The sequence below is a fragment of the Ascidia mentula genome, chromosome 7 (assembly GCF_947561715.1).
Source record: "Ascidia mentula chromosome 7, kaAscMent1.1, whole genome shotgun sequence".
Classification (NCBI taxonomy): Eukaryota; Metazoa; Chordata; class Ascidiacea; order Phlebobranchia; family Ascidiidae; genus Ascidia; species Ascidia mentula.
The window spans coordinates 19317697-19333061 of NC_138572.1; the positions used below are offsets into that span (position 1 = coordinate 19317697).

General features: G+C 40.3%; 1 protein-coding gene across 1 annotated transcript in view; it reads left to right on the forward strand.

The window, feature by feature from the left end:
• The window catches only part of LOC145909739 (uncharacterized), a 136678-nt gene that overhangs the window by 113892 nt on the left and 7421 nt on the right, over window positions 1-15365 (forward strand). The window contains exons 27-30 of the mRNA XM_082997091.1: window positions 10906-12190; window positions 12270-12362; window positions 12557-12688; window positions 12883-12978. Coding sequence (XP_082853217.1) covers window positions 10906-12190; window positions 12270-12362; window positions 12557-12688; window positions 12883-12978 — 1606 coding nt within the window. The remainder of the gene's footprint in view (window positions 1-10905; window positions 12191-12269; window positions 12363-12556; window positions 12689-12882; window positions 12979-15365) is intronic.

Sequence of the window (15365 nt, forward strand, 5' to 3'; positions counted from 1 at the left end):
TGATACGGACATCATTCAACCTCGCGTGGTTGGAAATACGATGGCACCATTACTAGAAATAGTTCCGGCGGGCGATGGAATTGGCAAATTACACCGTGTGCGTTTCACGCGTTTGGCGTATCATCCGGTTCGCATTCGACATTTTGGCACCATCCTAACGGCTTCATATGACGGGTTCGGCAAACTTATATCATTTGAGGGTGGTAACGTGATTGTGTGTGAACTTCTTCGTTAGTCGACAATCGTTGGGAAGAATCGCTGGATGGCTCGTATCGTAACTCAAATTCTTGTTGTCGGTCTTACCCTAACGCAGATGACGTCATCTTTTGATATAGGACCGAGTCTACATGACAAGTTCTGACTCAATGTTTCCTTGTTAACTGACATTTTGCAATTGCACTTTTTAATATTAGCAAGATCCATCCTAGATACGTGATAAAATGAGATATTCCACAAACCGATGTCGTTTCATTCATTGTAACATAAAGCCGCATATTCCTGTGGTAAAACCTTGACTTACGCGCGAAGTCGCAATTCACGAATTCAGTTTTCGCTGCGTCTGTGGCTTTGGCGCTTTTTTGCGTTGTTGATTTGTCCGAGTTACGCAATAATTTACATTGCAGAGTTATATAGTTAAAGTAAACAAGTTATATAATATTTACATGGTTCAATCCATGTATGATTTCTCGATACAAAAGAGCGTATTTGCTAATTAACGTTGCCAGGAAACAACAGAGGTGGCAAACAGAAAAAAGTTTCCAGTCGCCTTTTTCTCGACGTAGTCGAATTGTTTGATTAATTCGAAGGATATTTAAACCAATCGTTTCAAGTGATTGTTTTATTCAAGTTGACGATTTGGTACAAGTTAAAGTTGGAGTCGTTAGTGACGTTTAATTAGGAATGTAGATTCTGTGGAGAGGGATATGACGTTGAATATCGATTTGTTGTGAAATTTACTGGTAATTACATGACTGTGGTTTAAACTGACCTTGTCTCTGAATATTACGTCACAATATCACATTTACGTGTAAACAATTTGGTTATTGTGGATGTTTATTGCTTCTATGAAGAGGACAAGGTGAGCGACTGTTTGTCCATTTTTCAACATAACGATTTACAAATTCGAAACTTTAGTAAAATTCCAGCACTATAGCTTACACACTAAAATTTATCGACAATTTCATTCACCAACCTTGAATAACCCTTAAAAAAAGTTTGGTTTCGTTTTCTGTTAACTTTGTGAGAACGATGAGTTACCTCACGGCAATTCATAAGGTTTGAAATACTCACAAAGTTCGTGTACGTAGCTTTGCTACTGATAGAACGACCATCGGACCGTTCAAATTTGTGTGGCATTTGCTGCACGGTAATTCTTGTATAATGTGATGCATTTTATTCTGTTAATTCAAAATACATAAAAGATTTTAAAGGCAAAGTCTAAAGCTCATCTTCTATAATACAAAAAATTCTAATACAAATGGTAAAAAGCTGTTGAAGAAATATGGTTTAATTGCGCAAGGTCATCACGTTTAATTTATCAACGAGTTGGTTACAGTTGTAGGAATTTTACAGCGAAAAATTAAACAGAAATCGTTGGTGAATTTATTCTCGGGAATTAAAACCGCGGAAATTTTTATCACCGCTGTTGTTGAATTTCACTGCGCGATCTCAGTGCATTTTGGTGCAATTGTGCGCATTTCTCAATTTGCCACATTATCAAGTCCCTGATCTTATATTGGTTTCATGCGCTGATATTAAAGCGAAGCAAGTGTTTGAATGGTCGGCTTAACATTATGTCATTCGTTTTGATATCGCAATGCAATTCGCACCTTCGTTTAAATGCCATATTATATGCTAGTGCGCATTCAGAACAAGTCATAATTCATTCGATGAATTAACGTTGAAGCTGTTTCCGTGCAACGGCGAGTGGTTGTCAGTCTCGTAAATCCTGAACGTTTTCAATCACAAGGCCGTGAAAGTTAACCTGTTTGAACGCCGCCTCACAACCAATCGGTATCACCATGTTGTGTTTGAGTCACTCGTACCCTCTCTCCGTGTAACGAACAATGGTCGATAAAATTTAGGAGTTAACGTTGAAGTTATTTTCGTGCAACGATGAGTGTTTGCCAGTCTCGTAAATCCTGAACGTTTTGAATCGCAAGGCCGTAAAAGGTAACCTGTTTGAACGCCGCCTCACAACCAATCAGTATCACCATGTTGTGTTTGAGTCCCCCGTATCCTCTCTCCGTTTAACGAACATTGGTCGATAAAATTTAAGAGTTAACGTTAAAGCTGTTTTCGTGCAACGGCGAGTGTTTGTCAGTCTCGTAAATCCTGAACGTTTTGAATCGCAAGGCAGCAAAAGGTAGCATGTTTGAACGCAGCCTCACAACCAATCCGATATCACCAGGTAAATTGCGAGATTTCTGCGCGATCTTTAGAATACGAGATCAAGTAGCGTTACGTGTTTGGGACAAACGAATAAATAATTTTTCCAGAATCGCTTTGAATTTATGGAATCAATCAATATGACTTGAAGTTCGCCCTAATTCAAACAAAGCACCTAAAAAAACAAGCAAACGTTATTTAATGACAAACATCGGCATGTTGAACCTCGTGGCGACTGGTCGTGTCACCAGACCTGCCATGAAACAACATGTTTACCTTACGTAACTCACAAAACACTTGCTTCAAAATCACAATCAGTTCCGATGGTTTGTAACAGTGTACGTCGAGGTCGTGATTGGTGTCCTTGAACGTGCTGGTTGTTTGGTCACCAAAATTTAAATCGTGATTGCCGCTGGACCAATAATTCTAATTTACAAGCATTTCGTTGCGTGCCATTCCGGAAAATTGTTTTCCACATTGACGTCATACGAGAAAAATTCCACCATTCCGCCGGAATCAATCCATCGATTTACCGCGGGCCTTTTTATTACTGCTGTGTGAGATTTGAAGGACGTTGCGATTGTATTGATTTTGATATAATTGTGCGTAGGTAACAATTTACTACTTTATTAATGCGATGATATAAAAACGAAGCAAATGCTGGAAAGCGTTTGATCGGTCGGATGATTTTGATATGTCTCCACTCGATAAACACGAGTCAGTTTAGAATAAGCTTTGCGAGGTCGAGCCGAGATTCGTGCACGCGATCATCACAGCGACCTGATTTGTTGAAGTTTATTTGCCAGTTTAAACCACAACGTGTTAAAAGAACATCGTTGACTTGACCGAGGGCGATCGACAGAAGTTGTTTCCTCATAAGAACGCAGAAGATGGCTCTGGTCCACCCAATATTTTATAATGTGTATCACATTATGCTCGCATTGCACGCGAGTTTCTGGTGCGATGCAAGAAGATTTAGGTCATGGTCTGTTTACCTTCGACGAAACAACGCAACACACTAGTGCACACGTTCTAGAACAGTGTTCCCCAACCGGTGGTACGCGACGGCATTCCAAGATATAGTTCGAATTTAAAAAATCCTAAGTGATCTCAAAATGTTCGTTACTTCATTCCCTAGGTTACTTTGTAACACTCAACTATAGGTGGTACGCATGGAAATTGTTTTACCTGCAAGTGGTACGCAACCACAAAAAGTTTGGGAATCACTGTTCTGGAAGGTTTAACAATGACCCTTTCATGGAAACTGACCCACTTGCTGGGTTTCGAACGCGTCGTGCTGCCCCCGGGTCAACATACGAGCGCGCGCCGTTGCAACGTTTCTTCACATTACTCCGCGATATATGTTGATACGGACATCATTCAACCTCGCGTGGTCGGAAATACGATGGCACCGTTACTAGAAATAGTTCCGGCGGGCGATATAATTGGCAAAATACACCGTGTGCGTTTCTCGTGTTTGGCGTATCATCCGGTTCGCATTCGACATTTTGGCACCATCCTAACGGCTTCATATGACGGGTTCGGCAAACTTATATCATTTGAGGGTGGTAACGTGATTGTGTGTGAACTTCTTCGTTAGTCGACAATCGTTGGGAAGAATCGCTGGATGCCGCGTATCGAAACTCAAATCCTTGTTGTCGGTCTTCCCCTAACGCAGATGACGTCATCTTTCAATATAGGACCGAGTCTTCTACATGACAAGTTCTGACTCAATGTTTCCTTGTTAACTGACAACTTACGATTGCACTTTTTAATATTAGCGAGATCCATCCGAGATACGTGATAAAATGAGATATTCCACAAACCGAAGTCGTTTCATTCATTGTAACATAAAGCCACATATACCTGTGGTAAAACCTTGACATACGCGCGAAGTCGCAATTCACGAATACGATTTTCTCTGCGTCTGTGGCTTTGGCGCTTTTTTGCGTTGTTGATTTGTCCGAGTTACGCAATAATTTACATTGCAGAGTTATATAGTTAAAGTAAACAAGTTATATAATATGTACATGGTTCAATCCATGTATGATTTCTCGATACAAAGGAAACGTATTTGCTAATTAACGTTGCCAGGAAACAACAGAGGTGGCAGAGAGAGAAAAGTTTCCAGTCGCCTTTTTCTCGACGTAGTCGAATTGTTTGATTAATTCGAAGGATATTTAAACCAATCGTTTCAAGTGATTGTTTTATTCAAGTTGGCGATTTGGTACAAGTTAAAGTTGGAGTCGTTAGTGACGTTTAATTAGAAATGTAGATTCTGTGGAGAGGGATATAATGTTGACTATCGATTTGTTGTGAAATTTACTGGTAATTACATGTCTGTGGTTTTAACTGACCTTGTCTCTGAATATTACGTCACAATATCACATTTACGTGTAAACAATGTGGTTATTGTGGATGTTTATTGCTTCTATGAAGAGGACAAGGTGAGCGACTGTTTATCCATTCTCCAACTTAACGATTTACAAATTCGAAACTTACGTTAAATTCCACTACTTTGTTGGATTTTAACCGAATAGATTTACTGCTCCCTCCACCAACCTTAAATAATCCTCAAAACATTTGGTTTCGTTTTCTGTTAAGTTTATGAGAACGATGAGTTACCTCACGGCAATTCATAACGTTTGAAATACTCACAAAGTTCGTGTATGTAGCTTTGCCACTGATAGAAATTTCATGGGACAGTTCAAATTTGTGTGGAATTTGCTGCATGTTATTTCTTATATGATGTGATGTATCTTATTGTGTTAATTCAAAATACATAAAAGATTTTAAAGGCAAAGTCTAAAGCGCATCTTCTATAATACAAAAAATTCTGATAAAAATGATAAAAAGCTGTTGAAGAAATATGGTTTAATTGCGCAAGGTGAACACGTTTTGCTCATCAACGTATTGGTTATAGTTGTAAGAATTCTACTCAGAAACTAAAAAGAAATCCTTGGTGCATTTATTCTCGGGAATTATAACCGCGGGAATTTTTATCACGGCTGTTGTTGAATTTCAATGCGGGATCTCAGTGCATTTTGGGGTAATTGTGCGTATTTCTCGATTTGCCACATTATCAAGTCCTTGAGCTTATATTGGTTTCATGTGCAGATATTAAAGCGAAGCAAGTGTTTGAATGGTCGGCTTAACTTTACGTCATTCGTTTTGATATCGCAATTGGCACCTTCGTTTAAATGCCATATTATAGACTAGTGCGTTTTCAGAATATATCATAATTCAATCTCTGAATTAACGTTGAACTGTTTTCGAGCAAAGACGAGTGTTTGCCAGTCTCGTAAATCCTGAAAGTTTTCAGTCACAAGGCAGTAAATAGTAACGTGTTTGAACGCCGCCTCACAACCAATCAGTATCACCATGTTGTGATTGAGTCCCCCGTATCCTCTCTCCGTGTAACCAACAATGGTCGATAAAATTTAAGAGTTAACGTTGAAGTTATTTTCGTGCAACGGCGAGTGTTTGTCAGTCTCGTAAATCCTGAACGTTTTTAATCGCAAGGCTGAAAAAGGTAGCATGTTTGAACGCCGCCTCACAACCAATCCGATATCACCAGGTAAATTGCGTGATTTCTGCGCGATCTTCAGAATACGAGATCAAGTAGCGTTACGTGATTGGGACAAACGAATAAGTAAGTTTTGCCAGAGAAGCTTTGAATTTATGGAATCAATCAATATGACTTAAAGTTCGCCCTAATTTAAACAAAGCACCTAAAACACAAGCAAACATTATATAATGACAAACATCGGCATGATGAACCTCGTGGCGACTGGTCGTGTCACCAGACCTGCCATGAAACAACATGTTTACCTTACGTAACTCACAAAACACTTGCTTCAAAATCACAATCAGTTCCGTTGATTTGTAACAGTGTACGTCGAGGTCGTGATTGGTGTCCTTAGACGTGCTGGTTGTTTGGTCACCAAAATTTGCATCGCGATTGCCGCTGGACCAATAATTTTAAATTACAAGCATTTCGTTGGGTGCCATTCCGGAAAATTTTTTCCAACATTGACGTCATACGATTAAACTTCCTCCCTTCAGCCGGAATTAATCCATCGATTTACCGCAGGCCTTTTTATTACTGCTGTGTGAGATTTTAGGGATGTTGCGATTGAATTGATTTTGGTATAATTGTGCGTAGTTCTCAATTTGCCACTTCATAAATTTGCCCTGTGCGTGTGGGGTCGCATGCGATGATATAAAAGCGAAGCAAATGCTGGAAAGAGTTTGATCGGTCGGATGATTTTGATATGTCTTCACTCGATAAACACGAGTCAGTTTAGAATAAGCTTTGCGAGGTCGAGTCTAGAGTTGCACACGCGATCATAACAGCGACCCCGATTTGTTGAAGTTTATTTGCCAGTATAAACCACAACGTGTTAAAATAACATCGTTGACTTGACCGAGCGCGATCGACAGAAGTTGTTTCCTCATAAGAACGCAGAAGATGGATCTGGTCCACCCAATATTTTATAATGTGTATCACATTCTGCTCCCATTGCACGTGCGTCTCTGGTGTGATGTGAGAAGATTTAGGTCATGGTCTGTTTACCTTCGACGAAACAACGCAACGCACTAGTGCACACGTTCTAGAACAGTGTTCCCCAACCGGTGGTACGCGACGGCATTCCAAGGTATAGTTAAAAAATCGTAAGTGATCTCAAAATATTTGCTACTTCATTCCCTAGGTTACTTTGTAACACTCAACTTGGTGGTACGCATGGAAATTGTTTACCTGCAAATGGTACACATCCACAAAAAGGTTGGGAATCACTGTTCTAGAAGGTTTAACAATGACCCTCTCATGGCAACTGGCCCACTTGCTGGGTTTCGAACGCGTCGCGCTGCCCCCGGGTCAACATACGAGCGCGCGCCGATTCGACGTTTCTTCAGATTACTCCGCGATATATGTTGATACGGACATCATTCAACCTCGCGTGGTTGGATATACGATGACACCGTTACTAGAAATAGTTCCGGCGGGCGATGGAATTGGCAAAATACACCTTGTGCGTTTCACGCGTTTGGCGTATCATCCGGTTCGCATTCGACATTTCGGCACCATCCTAACGACTTTATATGACGGGTTCGGCAAACTCATATCATTTGAGAGTGGTAACGTGATTGTGTGTGAACTTCTTCGTTAGTCGACAATCGTTGGGAAGAATCGCTGGATGCCTCGTATCGAAACTCAAATTCTTGTTGTCGGGTCTTCCCCTAACGCAGATGACGTCATCTTTTGATATAGGACCGAGTCTACATGACAAGTTCTGACTAATTGTTTCCTTGTTAACTGACATTTTACGATTGCACTTTTTAATATTAGCAAGATCCATCCGAGATACGTGATAAAATGAGGTATTCCACAAACCGATGTCGTTTCATTCATTGTAACATAAAGCCACATATACCTGTGGTAAAACCTTGACTTACGCGCGAAGTCGCAATTCACGAATTCAGTTTTCGCTGCGTCTGTGGCTTTGGCGCGTTTTTGCGTTGTTGATTTGTCCGAGTTACGCAATAATTTACATTGCAGAGTGAGTTAAACGAGTTATATAATATGTACATGGTTCAATCCATGTATGATTTCTCGATACAAAGGAGCGTATTTTCGAATTAACGTTGCCAGAAACATCATTTTTTTTATGTTTACACAGCTTTTATGTAGGTAATATATTTGCTATCCTTGTAATACAAAGCTACACCTGTTCATACAAGAATGGCCGAACGACAAACGGAACAAGCCGATGCACAAAATATCCATACCAAGGTGAGGTTGTTGTTCTTGGATATCGAGATTTTTGCAAGTTGTCGCTAAATCTAATTTAGGAGATCCCGCGTTTTGTGCTAATTTACAATTTCGCATTCTAATACTGTTATGTCCCTGTTGGAACTCTGCGACAAAAGTTTTAAAGCATTTTGTTTGACCCGAGATATTCTTCCCATTGCCCGTAATTATCGACAACGAATATGACTGATAATGTACCAATTTAACTTATCTTATTGAATCGGATCCGGGTAATTATGTATCGAATCCAATCAGGTAATTTGGATTCGGCAGCGTCCTGACTGCAGTTGAAGCGCTCCCAAAAACTCTGTTTAAAAAACACAACGTATCGAATTGAAAATAAATATGTTTGAAGCAACTAGTTTCGTACTCACAAATACTTTTGACTGCTGGTAATACTTGTTTCATTCCAGAACCTTTACTTTGGTGACGTACATCAACACAATTACTCCCAACCAGCAGCATCACCAGCTAACACTGCTCCACTAACCAATGTTCAACAAGGTACTAAATCTTTACTTTTCTGAATGTAACAATTTTAAAAACATAAACATCCAGCTTTTTATAACTTGAAAGTAAAACATGAAAATTATTTTGTTGCAAAATCAACCATCCCATGACCATCGACAACCATTATTTTCACCAATATTGTTTTTAAACAATATAACGGCCGTAGCTTATTGGTTTAAACGAATCAGATGCTTCAACAACTTCTAAAGCCGGTGTTCAAACCAGAGGGATGTTAGTTGACAAAAAAAAATCGCCAGTTAACAAAAGTTTGAACGCGCGTTACTCGGCCACCTTACGAGGTAGCGACATGATATTTGTACACGATATAGTTCATAGGCTGAAGTTTCTAACGATATAAAAAAAAAACATATTCATATTCGGTAATGAATATGATTTGCGTATTATGACATAAGTTGCGAAAACAAGATTCGCTGGAAAAATTTTGAAGCAGAGCATTCTTCGCGCTTAAACCTTTCAAACGATATAAAAATATTTGAAAAATTCGATAGGGGAAGTTAAGAAATATGAATTCATATTTTACAAACATAAAAAAACGGTGGTACGATGTACACTTTCGTCGATAAAACCTTGCACATACTTTGGCCCAAGCTGCCAAGGTTCTAAACACACTGAGGATATAGCTTAGCGTATAATACATAATTACATATATCAATACAGTCACTTGGTTTAAAAAACTAACAAAACAAGTGTCAAATGACATACATTTAAATAACTGTTAAGCGTAAAAAATCATCCCCAAAACTATCGACCACGATTTGTGCGACAAACACACACACAAAATATCAACATTTGTTAAACAGACTGTAACAGTTTACTAAATAGGAACACTAATTATTTGCAATCAGTCATAAATTCTCGGAACAAAGGGACTGAGCAACACTGCAGGAAACATAAACATGTTGTATTAATTGAAAACGTCTCAGCAACAAAAGAAACATTAGAACAGATGTAGTTTCCACTTTAAGTTGTCGGATATGTAACGAATCCATCAGCAGGAGGCGATATTCGTCTCTATGCGTGTTGTTGAACTTCACTTTGCTGGAGGCCCAAACAAATTATTGACGTCACGTATACGGGACATTGTGACGTATTAACAAAAACCTGTTCTCATTATATCTAAAAAATCGATCAAAAACTAAAAGATTTTCCTCGAGGTCCAATTCACATTTTACGATGCGGGATTATTTCACGTTATTCAAAACTACTACGATTCCATACCGGGAATGTTCGGTAAACCACCTGATAACTTTACCAACGATGCTTGGTATCGCGCATTGTCGTTGTGATTTAGGCACGAATACGGGATGGCACGAAACAAACCCTTGTTTATCTCATGAATAAGAAAATTATAGTGGGGATTATGTCGCTACAGCGAATACCTTGGTTCTTAATCAAATCCCCATTTGATCAGTGTTTTGTCATTCCCTGCTTGTGTTTTCCTAGCAAGCAACCTCTGTACCATTCTTCCCACATAATTAACTCGCTACCAGAAATGTAGGAAATCTTTGATGATCTCCACAGACCAGTTGTTAGTAAGGGGAAGAACATGGGACGGCATGATGAGCAAACCTCGCTAAGTTAAGCGAGCTCGCACAAGTTGGGTTAAATTCATTATTGTTTGCCACACATGTGCAGGTTATGAGAAATCACGCAACTCATGTTCAGAAACATATTACGTCAAAACGCAAGTGTCTTTTATTCCTGCAAAGTGACAAATTCTCTCGTTTACTTTGCTCCCTTGTACGAGGCACTAACGAGATGTTCTCAGCATTCCATTTTCCGTACAGAGTTCCTCGCTCATTCCTGATTCCTGACTCGTTAAAATCAGGTTCAGTGAGCTCGGTGGTTTAACGAACGAGGAACTTCTCATCATGCCGCCCCTGAACTTATTTCGTCACTTCCGTTCACCAAACAACAAATTTCTTAAAATGCCTTTAACCGTTCTTCGTTGTTTTTTCAATTTGTAATTTCATTGCTTTGGAACCACTCAACCACGGATAGAGATTCATAAATCTTTCACCACAATAATAACTCGACCACTCCCCTGCGAAATCAAACCAGGACATCTTACAGTAATTAGTTTGCCGCCCATACTTAGGTTGGTGTTGAAGTCGCTTCGTGATTTTTCAGATGAAAAACTCCAACAGGCAGTTGATGAATTTAAACAACATCAGTTGGGAAATCTCGATCCAGAAGTGATTCCATTTAGTCATAAGTTTAGCAAAGCAAAAATTCCTGAGGTAGATCCAATCCTAATGGAAAGAGACATTTATGAAGGACTTGATGCTAAAAAGGCAGAAGAATACAAACCTTTATCTGTAGAAAGGAATGTAAACCTAATTGGTGGCAAAGAGGTCAAAATAAAAGATCTTATTTCAAACTTCAAAACAAGCAAGGGTAAAGGAAATTTCATCTCATTCTATGGTCCTGCTGGTTGTGGAAAAACAACGTTGTCAAAAAGAATATCCAAACATTTAAGAAACTCACACTTGGTGCTTAATCTTAGTTTCAAGGATATAAACTATGGTGATGACAAACTAACTCTTCAGCAGCTCTTGCTTGACAGACAGTTCCCTGATGTGGAACAATCTGTCCTTGATGCTACTTTTCAATGGATAAGAAAGAACCAGGCCAAATGCGCAATAGTATGTGATGGTTTGGATCAGGCCACATGGTCAGTAGCAGACATGAAGTCAGTTAATGCAACATACGATACAGGATTAAAAGTTCAACAGCTAATTGCAAATCTCTGTGGCAAAAAGTTACTTGGAAAATCTGCATTGATTTTTACATCCCGTCCCCATTCCCTGCTCTCAATTCCTCTAAAACTTCGACCGCAACAAACCATTTATGTCTACGATCTTTCTGCTGACGACATGAGAAAGTTGTTTGATTTCTATGCTGCAGAAGGGGCCAAAAAACTGTGGAAATCGTTTGAAACTAAATCCCCACAAGTGCTTAACTTTTGCCATAATCCATTGCTTTTGCAGTTTGTAGTTTATGCTGGTTTATTTGGGCCCACAAACCACATTCACACACTTACAGACATATTTGATGCTGTCCTAGAACAACTTGGTAACACTCAACATGCCAAGGGGGTAAAGATAGAAAAATTAAGAAATCCTCTTGGCAAAATGGCATACAACGGAATGAAACGTAAAACGGTCATGTTCACACAAGCTGACCTCCTAGATGTTGGTTTGGAAGATATAAACGTGCAGGATGTAGTAATAAAAATGGCCAAATTCTCCTGGCTTTCAAGTCGCAAGGTTTTTGACGGGGAAAATGCGATCTTCTATTATATGCACCAAATGCTCCAGGAGTATTACGCTGCCTATTACATTTCTGTGCTCATGCCGGATGATGAATTCGACCAATTCATCGATGAGTTGGTGAAAGAATCCCGCTGGGGCCCAACACGTCGTTTTGTTTGCGGTATTTTGCTCGGTAACAAATCTGGTATGTACAGCACGTTAAGCCCAATCTTTCTCATTTGCTAACCATTATGTCTTTTTGATTCCTGTGCCATCAAACAAAGGTTCTGGAAGTGACCGTGCTGAATACAATTTGGAATCTGATACAACCAACAGCGAAACAAGCCATGCATCAACTTCAAGGATTCAGGAAATACGTCAGTTATTTGTATACTTGTTTATAATGTATTCCTTTTCCTATGATATTGATGATGGCAAATAATGTGCACATATTTCTTGTTATCATCGGTACTAAAGGACCCATTCAATTTCGTAATATTTGGATCTAAGTATTTGTTGAATTTTTTTATGAGTAGTATGTAATGCTTCTGGTGCACACATTGTTTTGCAGCTTCTGAAAGGACTCCAATAACTGAGGGATCCACTTCACCAGGCACATCTAGTGTGGCAACAACTTCTGAACATCATCATGCAAATGACTTGCATGAAAATGGTGATGAGTTCTACAATTTTGCCATATTAGGCAATTAGAAAATTTCTCACGAAACTTTTGTTGGTGTATATTATTCCTTATATTTTCTTTATTCTGCAACAAAGTGGAACTCAAAGGTCTTTAGGTTTAAAATACAACCAAATGCAGGAAAAGATTTGTTTCCTCATATACAAAGTTATCAAACCACTACATGGAAATAAAATGTATTAAATTTTAATTCACAGCTTCTGATGACTTGTCATCAAGAAACTCTGCTTCTGAAGACCTTGGTCATCAAGAAACATCAACGGCGAACATAGATGACAATCATCGAGAAGAAGGTAATGTACATCACAAGTCCACAAATCCATTCGAGTTCAAGCATATGAACATTAATCACTTATCATTACACGTGGGCGGACGTATACAACCGGCAAAAGCGTTTTAACCGGATTTTCAAAACGGCCGATACAGTAGAAGCTATTTATCGGTATTCACAGGAACAAATACTCATTACATGAATCAATCAAACGCTCGAACCCGCGCGGCTACTACCTTTTCTGTGTGGATCTTTACGATCGAAGTTAAACGGCTGTGTGCGATACACTCGTGACCCGGTCAGTTTCTGTCAGGGTTGTCTTGGGCTTCGTGGACGGCGCCGCTTACAACGGCGCTTGGGAACGAAATCCATTCGAGTTCAAGCATACGAACATTAATCACTTATCGTTACACGTGGGCGGACGTACACATCCGGTAAAAGCATTCCAACCTGATTTTTAAAACGTTCGATACAGTAGAAGCTATTTATCGCTGTTTACTGGGACAAACACTCATTACACGAATTAATCAAACGGAATAACATAATGCTCGTACCCGCGCGGCTACTGCCTTTTCTGTGTGGACCTGACGCCTGACCACAGCGACTTGGCAACGTTTGACCTCAGGCGTTCCGGTTCGGTGCGCTTGGATGAGCGATTTGAAATGGCTCTGGCAGCCCCGGTGGATGTAATTGCTTTTTGCGAATACGACAATATTGTGGAGGTAGACCGCTATCGAAACGTGATTACAGATTTTGCCTCGAGAACGCATTTACGAATTACAAATTGGTGCTTTGCTTGCACGTGACCCCGTTACGTCGCGCGTCTTTCGTGGTGTTTACGCACGAGACGAACTTGCGACAATACGTCACCAACCGCCGTCATTGTATATTGTTAACAGCGACCTGTCTTTTCGACCTGGCGCCCATTCGCTTGTATTTTTCGCGTTGCTACGCGCGCGCGGCTACAAACAGCTTGAAATCGTGGACATTTATTTGCATGACTTATATAGAAATGATTTAATTGTGGAGCGTTTTGTGGCTAACACACGGAAACGAGCGTGAGGTTTGAATTCACGACCCTGGGCTAACCAGGCCCAACGCTCTACCAACTGAGCTACAGGAGCTCGGCAGTTTCACGGGGTATATTGTGGCCAAGGTACACTGGTGCGCAAGCCCACAACTTGTCAGGCAACCTTCACTTATACGCAGGGAGCCTATACCACTATAATCACCGTTTACAAAAATTCATGGTAGTTGTCACAAAAATTCAAGGGTTAACAATATGCTATTCACAAACCCACATGTCTTTTCGCGACCACGACTGTTCCGTGTTCTTCTCCGCTGGGCCGTCTTGCACCCAATTGACCAACTTTCTTGAACGACATGTTTAGCGTAGAAGTAATTTAACCCCATACGTTCCGATTAACGACTTGAAATTTCACAATTCCCTTTACGTGGGCGCGCGCGCGCTCAGAGCAATAGAGGATTTGTAGAAACATCATCGGAGAGAACCTCATGTTTAACGTAGAAGTAATTTAACCCCATACGTTCCACATGGCGTGTGAACACGTTCCGATTAACGACTTGAAAATACGCAATTCCCTTTACGTGGGCGACCGGTTTTTTCCAGAAAGTGCCATTACAGATTGACCGCAAAATACAATTTTTAATTTCCCTACTTCGCGTTGGCAGTGACGATCGCGCGCACAGCAGCAGTCGCCTTGCAAGATATGCCCCAGTGACGTCATATCTTCGTCAAATAGCTTACGATGCGTTTCGCACGATTTCGCAGGATATGGTATTTTTCAAATAGAAAACAAAATTCGATTCGAAGCGGACCGAATTGTACCCGATCACGGGATGTTTTGCAGGTGCGACAGAAAATCACTTTGCAGTGTTTTGTATGGATGTGTGACCAGTTCTGAGCGCCTGGTTTACTTTGGCTTCTACTAGGGGGAAGCGATTAAAGCGATCACGCATCAGCCGCGCCGCTTTGTCCTGTATTGAACCTATAGGTAACCCATAAAGCGGTCTACCAGCTCTTGCGGTTGACCTGTTGTGACGAAACATTCCCCTTGCTTGAATCCAGGTAAATCGCTGCACACGGCAACGCTGAGAGGAATGCATTCCGTTTTATCAGCCTCGAAGTCATAGCAAATCATAAATGGATAAAAGCGCTGTAGTGGTGATACGTTAATGCCGCACAGTTGCAAGCGTTCGAAAATCAATGACGTCACAAGTCCAATTCGGGCTAAGTGCGAATTGCGGACCAGCGTAAGCTGTCTGCTGGCGGTTGTTCGCCGGAAACATATAATTGTCGGTTCGAACCGCCGCCTGTTTGCAAACATCTGCCAATGAGAAACCATGTCATTCAATTGCACGTCAGAGCTGACTTTATAAACGCACCTA